The 13,136-nt window shown below is 37.7% G+C and overlaps 1 protein-coding gene across 1 annotated transcript in view; it reads left to right on the top strand.

Moving 5' to 3' along the window:
- The window catches only part of COL24A1 (collagen type XXIV alpha 1 chain), a gene marked incomplete at its 5' end in the record, with an annotated part of 134,767 nt that overhangs the window by 45,497 nt on the left and 76,134 nt on the right, over positions 1-13,136 (top strand). Inside the window, 6 exons of the mRNA XM_084266162.1 lie at positions 1,128-1,172; positions 5,319-5,372; positions 5,469-5,513; positions 5,672-5,725; positions 6,294-6,347; positions 6,979-7,032. Of these exons, the coding sequence (XP_084122288.1) occupies positions 1,128-1,172; positions 5,319-5,372; positions 5,469-5,513; positions 5,672-5,725; positions 6,294-6,347; positions 6,979-7,032 (306 nt within the window). The remainder of the gene's footprint in view (positions 1-1,127; positions 1,173-5,318; positions 5,373-5,468; positions 5,514-5,671; positions 5,726-6,293; positions 6,348-6,978; positions 7,033-13,136) is intronic.

The raw sequence follows: 13,136 nt of genomic DNA, 5'->3' as shown, positions 1-13,136 counted from the left end.
CTTTCCACAAGATCTACAGAACAGCAGTACTTCAGTAGATACAAGCTCACAACGCCTGGATCTGAAATTACAGACTCACACTTTTCAAAGAAGCCTCTCTTAACACAAGCATTTGCAAACAAGTTCCTTCTAATTTGCCAAGACAGCTGCTGGTCTTACTCCCTTCTCAGACAGGCATCAACCCCTCTCCCCTCCTCCCCAAAAATAGCCCTGCAGGGCTTGTTCAGGCAAGGGGCCAGAGCTGCAGCTGCAGGGGGCTGCGATGCTAATGGGATATTTACAGAGCCTGCTTGTGAGCTGGCAGTGGGGAGCAGGGGCTGCCTGGGAGGCCTGTGGTGGCAGGAACTTGAAGGGAAGACATTTCTTCCCATGTGCTGACTTGACACTAATGACATTTGTCTCCATGCCTAATTTCTTCTGCTTAACAGAGTATTGCTATCCTTCATTTCCCCAACACCCTTTCTGTTCTCTGAGGATGTCAGTCTGCCTTGGAGGATTTGCTAGAGCATTCAGCTTTCCCTGTGGTTAGTTTGGAAGAAGTTGAAGAAGGTGCCTAGGCACACCTGAGGAGACAGGAGAACACAAAGGTGTCCTCTGTGCCTTGCACAGCAGCCATGCCCTATTAGAGAGCTTCAGAGTGGGCACAGATTTGCTTACATTAAAGTTTCCCTTCATTGTGGGCTGATGGGCTGCAGTTAACCCAATGTATGGTTTCCATTGAGTAACACAGGTGACAGGTAGAGAACAACCTGTGCAAAGCATGCTGACCTGGAGGGCTACAATATCCCTTTCACACAGGTCAAAGAAACTCAGCATCTGTTTTCTGTGATCAAAATTTAACCTCTGCTGAGTTAAATTTGAGTGCAACAGAGGCAGTAGTGGAGTACTGTTGAATTTGTTACTGCTACATAAAGTGCAAATAGAGTGTAGTGTTTCATTTGGAAAGGTCTGGGAACTGAGACAGCATCTTTCAAAGGAATCTTCCTAAATTCTTCATCTGTCATTCTTCAGGAGCTCTCCATAAAAATCCCAATTGTCTTGCTTTGCAGATCACTTTTGTTTCTCTTACCACTAAGCTTTTTTAAAATGGTAAAATTCAGCTGATTCAAAATTCATTTTCTTTGAAGGGGACTGTTGGAGGTGTTGGTCCTCCTGGATTTCCAGGACTAAGAGTGAGTACACTTTTACTAATTACTTATATTTATTCTAATTATAGAATATTTTTCTTGTATGTTTGTGGAATAAAAAAAAAAGACTCCAGCTTGTGTTCAATTTAGCCATAGTTTTAATTGAAATCACTCTACAAATCTGCAGTCATATGCTGCTATGGATTTGTATGCTTATTTCTGATCTGCTGTGTCTGTGGTTTTAATTTGAAATAACAATTTGCTAGTTTATACCCATAGAGCGAGTTTTACTTTTTCAAAAAGAGCAATACTTTTCAAACATTCTAACATCCACAGCCCCATTCATTCTTGTTTAAGGCTACTAAATTCCAAGCAGAATTAATTCCTGAGGAGAATTTACTTTATCTTGTATATAGTATCGTATTAAAAAAATGCTTTGGTTTTAGAATAAGGTTGATACTCATTATAGAGTTTCAAGCTGTAGTTCTATAAACAGTGTTGTACCAGAGAAGCTCTGTGACATGCAAGAGTCCCACAGGAGGTGGACTCACAGTAAGACTATGCTTTCATACTGTGTAGTCTTACTCCTTTATTTTACGTAATTCATGTGTTTACTGATAGAGGACTTAGATTTAATTCTTGATGTTGGCTCAATCAAGGCCAGCTTCCCAGACATGTTCATAGTTCATAACATGTGGGAGAAAATAGAATGTTTACACTTGAATTAAGAAAACCGTGATTGTCTCCAGTGGTTGTTTTTGGATATCTGGAGATCTGAATTGTTCTTGATAAGTTTGTTAGTTTACACTTAAGGTCATCTAATTTTTTCCTTTGAAGTATGACAGTTGAGTTCCATTATTAATATTTTTTTAATGATATGTTCATAACAAAAAATATTCCTGTATGAAGTCCTTTGCTGCCTGATTGGGGTTGTTATGGCATTGCTATAGTGAAGACACAGAAGTTTGATCAAGGAACTCCTGTGGCTTACAGCCTTCGGCATGCAAACATGACTCATTGTGTTCTTGTCAGTTGACATATTTGAGCCAATTGAACCACTCATGAGACTAGAGGTTGCACTCTTGCAAATTTGCTTTGAATTATAGTTTGCTTTTCTTTCTTACATGACCGTATTTGGAATTTCATCTCAAGGACTTAAATAATTGTATAAATGTATCTGAGGTTTTAAAAAAGCTTACTAACTATCACTTCTAAAGAGATACTGTTGCTGATTATTTTGACTAAAACTTAATCAGCGGTTTAGCTCTTCCTAGAATTCATAAGCTTAAATATTTACATGGTAGAAGCTCTGTTTGCCATGTTGTTGAGTTGCAGTCACTTTTACAGCAAGATTAGTATACATAACTTTTTGTAAAATACAGAAGCCATTTTCAATCACCAGTCCAACGCCTTTGCCACTTGCATAGCCAAAATATAACCGTAATGAGAACTATTTCTTGAAAAAAAAATATGAAATGATGGCATGTTTAGATTCTGACCAGCACAAAATCAGTGGTTGCTTTACCTGTGAACTCTGAGTGGTCTGCCATCTTTTGTTCGTGTGTGGGACACTTGCACAGTTCCAGCTGTGAGAAAGAGCATTGATTATGTGCCCATGTGCTTTATCTGTATTTACAGTGAAGAGAAGGTGAAGAATAGAAACTGGCATTTCTTTCTTCATTACGTACAATTACTAAGTTACTTTTTCCTCTGTATAATTTCTAGTTTTGCTCTGTGGTAATTTGGAACAGGACTTTTACAGAGAGTGTAACTGTATTCATGTCTTGTGTTGGAATCAGAGCTTGATGCTCAGAAGCGTTGGAAACTTAGATCATCTATTGCATCTCGATTTCACTACAAGGAATTTTGGGTCTTTTGTGGAGCAAAGAGCTCCTTTGAACTTCGAGAATTTCAGGTGGCCCCAGCATCCCCAAGTACAGCTTGTGTGATGCAGTCCTCTTTGACCACACCTGTTCTCCAAATGGATTTGTGAACCCTGTCCTCTCTTTTCACATAGCCCTTATTCAGGCAGGTCCTAGTGGTCATCTGAAACTGAATTGAGAACTAGAGACATGAATGCTTGCTCTGAAAGACTTAGTCAATCATAACATGTATTATTGCGAGATGCAATATTGAGCATGAGGATAAATATATTATTCTGGCAGAGACCAAGAGTGTTAATTCAAGTAGCTTGTCCAGCCCAGCTGTATGCAGCGTTTAGAGCTAATCATATTTTTGTGTTCAGTCATCAGAACAATGGCTAAGTGAGCAGCATCAGCAAGATGTGTCCAAGAATTCCTTCCTTCCTCCCTTACTTCCTTCTGTGATTTTTTTTTTTCAATATACAAAGCTGTTGCCAAGTTCAGAGTTTTGGCTGACTGAGCAGTAAGTCTCTCAAGATTTGCAAGGCCATGTGTTTTAATAAGATGAAGACTTTCAGGAAATTTATGACTATGGTTATCAGAGGTAACTTTTCTTTTTTTTTTTTCTCCTTAAAAAAATCCCAATCTAATACTAGGAAGCATTTTTCTGGCATCTTTGACAGGTAAAAGACATTTGGTTTTAGTGTCACTTGTCACATAGTGGAAAAGGTATGCTTTATGTAGCTTATGTAACTTTTGTTTTCTGTCTATCACACTGATAACCATTGTGGTAACATATAGAAAGGTGGCTGTAGATGAAGGACAACTTTTAAAATTTGACGAGCTTACTAGTTGAACCCTTTTCTTATCAGTGAGATAACCTCTCAGTTTTGTTTTTGTGTAGTTCCAGTTCTTTTCTGTTGATTAGGTCAGCCAATATCTCTGGAGACAGTGACAGGAGTTTCATCGACATGAATTTTGTAAAGCTGTTTTGGAATCTCTTCCCATTGCTTTTGTAAGCTAGATTTCCCAGCACAGTATCCCTCTGTGATTTTTCAATCAATCCTATTGTTACCATAAGTATGTGTTTCAATGTAAAGTATCGTTAATACAGAAATGCCTTGCTGAACTAGAATATAGCACAAGACAGACAGCAGTGTAAACAGTTTATCTTGGCATCAGCTAACATGACAGAATATATCATTTAAGCAGTCATGGAAAGCTAAAGCAATATAGAGTGGCAATTTTCCTGGCAGATTTACCAAGCACCATTTGATGCTAAGTCATCAGTCTTCCCTTTTCTTCAGTGAGCCATGAGTCTGATGATGGCTGCAGGAGAGTGTTTCTGCTAACATTGCTGAAAGAGTCTCCAGAGAATAATGAATGTGTGCTGAACTGGAAATCAGTAGGTGTCCATCTCATCTTTTCCGTATCACTCTCAACAAGTGGCAAAAGTTTTCTATATTCATACTTGTTGCTCAATTCTTGCATAGCCACAGAGCTCTAGCACTGGCTTTTTTTTCTCCCCAGAGGTAAAATATGCAGAAAGTAGATAGACTTTTTTTCTGTAATATAGTTTAGCTATTGCTAAATCATTTCTTATGTTTAGCTCACCATATTTCATTAATTTAGCTCATCATATTTCATTAATAGCTGCTGATTTGCTAATGTTTTAAGATATTTAATTTTTCTTATTTCTGGTTTCTCTTTCTTTCCAAGTCAGAAAACTGTCCATATAAATCCCAGAAAGCAGAGATGTAGTAAGGGCTTTGAAGATACATGGGAACAGAAGATGTTAGTATGCCCATCGGAACATGGTTAAATTTGCACGCTTGGTATTTTGGAAGAATTCCATCTCTTTTTTTTTTTTCTTTTTTTTTTTAATTTGTAAAAGTCATTGAGAGATGAGAAATCCTACAACTCACTTTTTATTACACTAATCACCATCAAATAATTCCTTTAAGCCAAATTTGATGCTTTGCATAGTGATGTCATATAACCTTTAGGGAAGGAATAAGAGGGAGTAGCCACCAAATGTGCAGCTGTGGTACAGAGGAAGGCTCCCTTATTCTGCATTGCCTAATGCACGGCTATCTTCTCCTGAATGCACAATCACCTACAGGAACAGAGGGAAGCTTTGTTTCCTGTGGTTTTGCTGACATGGTTTGGAACTGTAAAGGTGAAGGGTTTGTAATATGGATACTCTTTTCCCTAAGAAATTAGCTTGAAAAAGATTTTGATTTCTCTCTGTGGTGCGTATCTTTACCAGTCTTTAACTTACTCCATTTCATCAAATGTTTAATGTAGTCATCTTCTTGCTGTCTTGTAGGGAGGCATTGGGCCATCAGGACCAAGTGGACCATCAGGAATCCCGGGGCCCACGGTATGGTGCTAAACAATCCCACAGCCCAGTACCTGTGCTGGTGTCCAAAATATAGACAAGTGTTGGAAACTTTTTTTTTTTTCTTCACTTTAATAGGGTCTCCCAGGGAGTGTGGGACAGCCTGGAATGAAAGGTGATAAGGTGATTTAAATATTTCCATTATCTTAGAGACACATACAGTTCTTTCAGACTCCACCTTGAGCAAAATCATGTACTTGACAAAACCTCCCTTTTTTGTTTTGATTTTTTTTCTCTTATTTTTTGATAATTACTTCAGTCTTAAATAACATGTTGTTTAGGGTGAACATGGCCTTGCTGGAGACCCAGGAGACCAAGGGTACCCAGGAGACAAGGTAATACATAATTGCATTGTAATGTATGTCAGTTGCATAGCAGTAGAATGCAGTAGTAAAAGCTACTGGATACCACTGAATTAACATATTGTTAAGACATAATTAAACATATTGTTAAGAATTAAAACTTAGTTATGGAAAGTAGTGAAAAAAGACAAGTAAAGGGTGTGGGCAGAATTCTGGGTGCTGTGTGTTCAGAGGTGCATCAAACAAGAAAAGAATTAAGGATATGATATGAAACCTCCTAAGAAACTTGTAAAAGATATTTTTCCCTTGAACCTCGAGGTTCATCTGCAGCTCACCTAACTGTGGTTAGCATCAGCATGTGGTCTGGCATGCTCCTTCATATCTCATGTCATGATCCTGAGATAAATAAGTATCTTTCCTATTTGTCCGGTACATCAGAAGTCACTGAAATAGCAAGTTCTGTGAGACTCTTTTGATGAAAGTTGCACTTTAGAAGACATTTCTTGTCCCACAGAACTACTTTGAAGCCTGTTTCAGGTGGTGAAGTAATCTATTGCTTCCAGCATAACACAACCATCATTTTCATGCTTTCATTTTTCAGGGTGCTCTTGGTTTACCAGGACCCCCAGGGATCAGAGGAAAGCCAGGACCCCCGGTAAGTTTACACATCGATTTTTTTTTTTTTTGTTTTGCTCTTGATATATGCCACATGTTGTTATATTTGATGCTTTGTTATATCTTATGTTCACACTGAGTGGAACCTTCTAAAAGCTGCCTAATTCAAAATGCACAAAGAATAAGGTCTAAGCTGATTTTTTTTCTAGTGACTAGTAAATCAGATCCAAAAGTGTGAATTTTTATCACAGAGATCAGTATGTGTGTCAGGTTGTAATACACAAGTGCTTGGGATATTAGATATTCTGTGACAGTCACTTTGGAAGGGAATGGACATGTTGGTAATGTTTGAAACAAATCCTCTGAGAGCTTTGGGACCTGTGTTTCATTAAGAGAAGCACAGGAATTGACCCTTTCCTGAACAGTTGTGGATTTTTAAGTACAACCTGAATGCGACCAACCAAGTTCTTAACTGTTGTTAGATGAAAATACAAGATCTCTGTCCTGCAAGTAATATAATGTTTAACTTTTTAGAATACATTTGCAATAAAATAATTAACTTTAAAAACTTTAAAAAGATATTTTCCAGGTCAGGACTTAATTTTGCTCAAATAAGAGCAAAGAATAAAAAAATGTCTAAAAATTCTAACTATTTGGATATGTTTTTTAAGGGCAAAATTGGAGATCCTGGAACCCGTGGACCATTGGGTCCTCCAGGCCCTGAGGTAAGAAATTGCCTGATAGTGGTAAAATGAATGTAATTTAGTTCTAAATTACAAAAATCAGAGGTAAATGGGTTTGTTTCATGACAGATTGTTGTCTTAGTTAAATTTAAAAATACTTTTATTCAGTGTTATCCAAGGAATTAATTCTCCTCCATAAAGTACAAGAGATTGTAGCTCATAAGTTTTTAATGCAAAATATTAATTTACAGGATCTTTCAGTACAAAGTAGTTCCTTATTTGCCTATGTGATTATGATTTGCTCTTTTCTGAATCCAGGTGTTACGGATTACATTACCTTGAATGAGGGTCATGTGATTATTTTTTTTTTTCAGAACACTTCCATTCATGAGCTCTACAGCATGTTTACAAATGGGATTTTCCAAACCTCACTGCATATTTATCTGTTACCATAAAAATTTATTTGCAAGGAATGCACAGAACAAACACCAGTTACATAGGAATCATTGCCAAGCACTTGAATCTAGCAGAGCAGTTGCCCAAGAACTGTATAGTATTGTGGAATTCTACACAAACACTAAGTCTCTGAATTGTTCTATTTTGGTGTTTCTTGGCATTTATATCATGGGCTGTGGGAAGCAAATGCTGTGGACTATACAGGAAAGACATATGCCTACACAGACACATATATTTCCTGGAGATATGAAAGCAAAAAATGCAGATTTTTCTTTTTAATCAGCTTCCTACAACAGATTATTTTTTTTTTAATATGTCTAGAAGGTATATACTAGCAATGTGGTGGTTCTGGTTTCACAAGGTACAATAACTCTTGATCAAATCTCCTCAAACCAAGGACCTATATTCCTACCTTTTATAAGAGAGAGACGAGTCCTCTGATCCTCAAAGAGCAAATTATTGGTGTTGATTACTATGTTACTCCTCTGAATCCTAAAGAGCACTTTCTTCTTGGAGATGAGCCCTCATTGAGAGGAAACTCACTGGGAAATACATTCAACACAAAATGGTCTTTTCAGAATAAGCCAGTATGTTTTAGTCAGTTGGAATGAAAATGACACAAAGTCTGCCCATAGCTGCCTCCCTCTATGGCTCAATATTTCAGATTTTGTGAGCCTCTTCATTGTTAGGAAAAGAGACCCTTGCATCTTCTCTTCTCTTTGTATAGCTACTAGCATGGGAGACTTGTGGCAGGTTAATATCAATTTATTGGTATTGAAGCCTGTGTCCTGTTAACCCTGATACCTGTCCTGGCAGTCCTTCATAGTTCCTTCTTCCAACCCTATTGCTTTGTGCCTGGGGATAAATTCATCATCTGGGCTGGTACCCTGAGGGCAGATATGGATGGGAAAACTTCCTTTTGGAAAAGCTCACCGTGTCCTTTTGCTCAGGGGTGCAGAATTAGTTCAGCCACTAGAAGGCAAATAGAGTGCTTTATATTAGATAATTAAAGTTTGAGTGTGCAGGTATTTTTCTTTGAATAATTGTCTGCAAAATGCCAGGGTTAAAACTACAAAGCCATGTTTCTCTTAAGTTTAGTCAAGCAACATAAATAAAGTAAAAGAAGTTTTATGTTTTACTTCATTAAACATGGTCACCATGTGGCAAAATAGCAGAAATAGAAAGGGGGTAGGACAGCAGTATACCAGGATCTTGAACAAACTGGAAATTCCAGAAATTCTGCAACAAAAAGAATTAAAAAAAAAAAATGTAGCTTAGTCTCCCTTTTACTTTGTTTTACCACAATAATAAGCTAGATGTTTTTGCCACAAGCTATTTAGACACAACTGGATATACAAAGTATGAGCAAATAGTGCAGATTTTCCTACAAGAAAAGCCTTCTGTCGTATATCAAATCATGCCTCTTCTTCCAAAACCAGAAAGCTAGCAGGTCAGACAGGGCTGTTTTCCTTGTTCTTATTTCATTATCTGAATGGTCAGACTCCCTGTGACCCCATGTTGGAAACAGACATTACATTCCATACTACATGTTCCCCTTGATGTTTTTGGAAAAAGCAGAATATGATGAATTAGTGTCTAGGGGACTAGTTTGAATTTTGTATGGATCTGACTCCTCATACCATATGCCTTTTAGCAAAAATTAAAAAAAAAAAAAAAAAAAAAAATACTATGTTGCCCAAAGACAGTTTGGGCATTGCTGTGAGTGGGAGGAACAAGGCTGTGTCTGGCCAGTGGCAGAACCTGTCACATCCTACTTCAAACTGCATCTCTTTCCTTTTGTCCAAAACTAAGACAGTGGGGTTTATAACTGTGCCCTGTCCCTGTGTTTGAGCTTGTTTTGGGTAGATGTGAAATAAGAAACAGGATCCTTTTGTCTCTCCAATTACACATTTGAGCATTTCCAGTATAAATAAGCAGTCATGTCCCTAACTTTCCTCCCATGTAAACTGCTGTAAATCAGGCACTACAGGAGCTGAAGCCCACAGTTGTGTCTGCACACAACAGTGGGAATGGGCCTGGTAGACTTCATTCATACTCCTGGGTTTTTGGCTTTTTATATGCAGGTCAGCAGTAAATTGCTTCCTACATCTTTCTTCTGGAGCTGCGCAGCCTTGGTATGCCAGAGCAGAGTTGAAATGAGCCACCCAGTCATAGCCTGGTTCCGTTTGAGAACTGCTTTACAGATGGGCAGGAGCAAGCAGAGGGAGGGGCAGAGGTCCCGTGCTTGCTTTCTGGGTGGCCACGCGAGGGTTGGCTGCCAAGTGAGTTTGTTATAGTGCAGAAATCCTGCAGTGTTGAGCCAAATTCTCTTCTGGGTATGTTGCCACAGAACGAGGGTCTGTTGTGTGCCTGAATGCATGCTGCTCACAAAGCACTGGATACCTTCAGTGAGCACTTTATGGAGCATATTCTTCATCAGTTCACACATTTTTCTGGGGTTTATATACATCTAAAAATGAGCAGCTAAAACGTCAACTTTCTAAAGAGCTTTATTTTATTGGTGTGACAACTGGAAAGTGCTGGTCTGCCTATTTTAACCAACAATGCCCATGTTTACTGTGTATGATGAAGTAGTAATGCTGATTGTCCAATTGCATTCACATTAACAATGTTTTAACAGGCTTCTACATGTACTCAGAATATTTTATAGTTAAATGTCGCTCTACAAATCACATCTAATTATCCCCCAAGAATGAGTGTGATAGTTTCCTTCAGATGTGCTCTTAGTATTTTAAATAGGTCTCATCTGGAGCATTAGTCATTATCTTCAATGGAACATTTTTCATTTGTGCAGTATTTTGATCTGAAGTTGTTAGCTTATTCTTTCAGGAAGGTACTTGTATGAGATTCAGCTGCTATGTTTCATGCTCAAGGCAACAGCATGACAAAGAAAAAGGTTACATTCAAATAATAGTAACCAGTCAAAAAGGCACATATTTTGTACACACATCACTGGCTGCTTTGAGCGGTTAATTTTTTAAAAAAGTTTCTTTTTAATGCATGTTTATTTGTATCACATGATGCTTTGAGGTTGTGCAAACAGTGCCATGAGTGCAGTGATAACAGCCTTTTTTTCAGCATTGCATCAAATAACTTGCATGGAAATGACTTGAAGGAAATATGGAGATCAAGACCATTTTATTGCCCAATTAACTGCATGTTCTGGTATATGGCTGAGGAACTGTACAGTTGCTTATACTCTCTGCTTGCCTTTGCACAGAATTTTTAACTGGTCCTTTCATTACTTTGACACGTCTTTCAGATCTTTTTTCAAAAAATGTGTATTAATTTTGCAGAAATACTCAATTTACCTAGTCTTATTAATAACATTGAGCAATGTGGCCCTTCTGGTTTTTGTTCTCTTCAGAATGATTATGATGGTCCCAGTCTGTCTCCATAGACCTTCATAAGTACTTTGCATAGAATTTATTGTCTTGGAGATTTGCCTTTTTTGGACAGAGATGTGACACTGGAAAAGAAGGGACACAAAGATCAAAAAGAAACTTGATTTGTGTTGCTCTCCCAAGGCGTTATTTAACTCCTAACATTTTGAATCTCCCTGGAGTAAAGCAAGCTAAAATTTAAATGGGATTTTTAAAATTTGGTTTTAAGCATCTGCACTGCATTGGGTTTTGGTGTTGATCTTAGAAAAAATGGTAGTGCCATGTACTGTTAGACAAAAGCATAAAGCAACATCAGCATAATTTTACTGACATCTTAGCAGTAGTAAATTGTGAAGCTTTTCTGTATTGCATGCTGTAATCCATGATTGCTGCTTTTTTCTGTTCTCTGACAAATTGCAATTGTACGCTTGTAATTTGTAATGTTAGAGTCCTTCTTCCACCCTTTCCAAAATCAGAATTGAAAGTCTGTTGGAAAAAGGTTTTGTCTTTGCCCTTTAAAAATGCTGGCATTAAACTTTGGCTAGATCATTACACACAGAAGAAGGCTCATTTCAATTTTTTTTTCTTACTATTTTTCTCTTTGTACTTGGCATGTTATTGACACAGTCATGCAGCTGTACAAATGAGCAAAGTCCTGTAACTGTGAATAGTGACATTTCTAAAGTTGTGTAGAGAAAAAATAGGGGGCTTTTAATTGAATTTTATCTCAGCATAGTGTGTTCTTTCTGAAGAATAATAAACGCTTGAGAATATGGAATCACAGCTTATTTTCTCTGTTTAGACTGTCATTTTATGCAGAAATCTTCCTTATAATTTGATAATAATTAGTAATAAAGCTCTAATAAAATATCTTGTTGAAGTTCATTCACTAGCTGCATCCAGTCAGTATTACTTCTGAAAATTCTTTCTAAATTCTCATTTGTATGAAACACTGCATGTGATCAAATAAAATACTAGTGGAGCAGGGAAACTTGGCAACTGAAGGGACCCTCACAGTTCCTGGAGAGGTTTTTGCTGTGGTACCTCTCCAGGAATGCTCGTGTCCCAATCCTGTTGAGGGCTGCTGAGGAGCTAGAGGGCATGAGGGCCAGTGACTCATAGCAACTCTGGCAGATGTCGTGTGGAAACAGCCCAAGTGAGTGAGATTCTGCAAATGAAAGAGAATTCCTAGTGGAAATGGAGTGTGAGTTCCAAAAGTTTCTGATATTCTGCTTCCATGATAACAGCCACATAGGAAAACAAACAAAAGCAAAGCAGTAACGTTTATGGATCCCTCATCTCCGAAGCACTGACTGCAGTACATAAAGATATGCTCTGGTGTAATAAGTCTGATCATCTTCTGCATTTATGTTAATTAAATTTTATATAGATAAATAAGAGCACTAAATATGTTAATTTTGTATTTAAATGTATTCAAGTAGCAAAAGCAACATTTTCACAGCAAGGTTAAGGGGTGTTTGTGCTGAGGTTCAGGATTTTTGGACACCACTTCTAGTTTGATTTATCAGAATAAATCCTAAAGTGCTTTGCTGGCAAAAGACCACATCTGCAGTGAGATTTGGAAAATAATTTGTAACCTACCAGCCAGACTTCTGACTGATGAGAAGAATCTATGCATTGCATTTCCTTGCTAGAAGTAATAATATTGAGTGATGTTTTGTTCTGAATAGTCTCTATGCTGAAAATTGTATTGCAGATAGAAATTAACAGTGATTTCCTGGCCTTTTGCCTGTGGAAGAATGATAAATTTTTGGTCTGGAGTTGCTTTACAGGGAGCTGGCTGCTGAATAACTCTTGGCAGAGTGAGATATCAGTAGAAATGTATACGCTTCTGCTGAGAATCTGAATGGCAAACACCATTGCTGAGGTGTCTGAAGAACTCCTGGTTCATTCTTTTTCTGTAATAGTCTTAAGTGGCTATTTGTGTCCTGGATTGTTACAGTTACCTCATGAATTATCCATGTGATAACATCTTGGAAACTGTTTTAATATTGCTTCTGCATTTTCTCTGTGGCAATGCTCAAAGAAAAGACTAAATCCAGCTTTACAGCAAGGACGAAGATGATGAAGATTTTGAGCTTTAAAGGGCATTGCTACTGTTGCTCCTCTCAGGCCAGTAGCCCTCTTGCATCCAAAGACTTTGCCTGAAATGGAAAGGTTTCCAAATGTCATGATTGTTCTGATAATACTTGTCAATGCCTACATCTCCTAGTTCTTACTGAATTCCTTCTGGAAGTGTTTATGCAAATATATAAACAAAGTAGA

This window comes from Gallinula chloropus (assembly GCF_964237585.1).
Source record: "Gallinula chloropus genome assembly, chromosome: 6".
Taxonomy (NCBI): Eukaryota; Metazoa; Chordata; class Aves; order Gruiformes; family Rallidae; genus Gallinula; species Gallinula chloropus.
The sequence above is the reverse complement of the archived record's forward strand: the minus strand, read 5'-3'. Positions and strand labels throughout refer to the sequence as shown.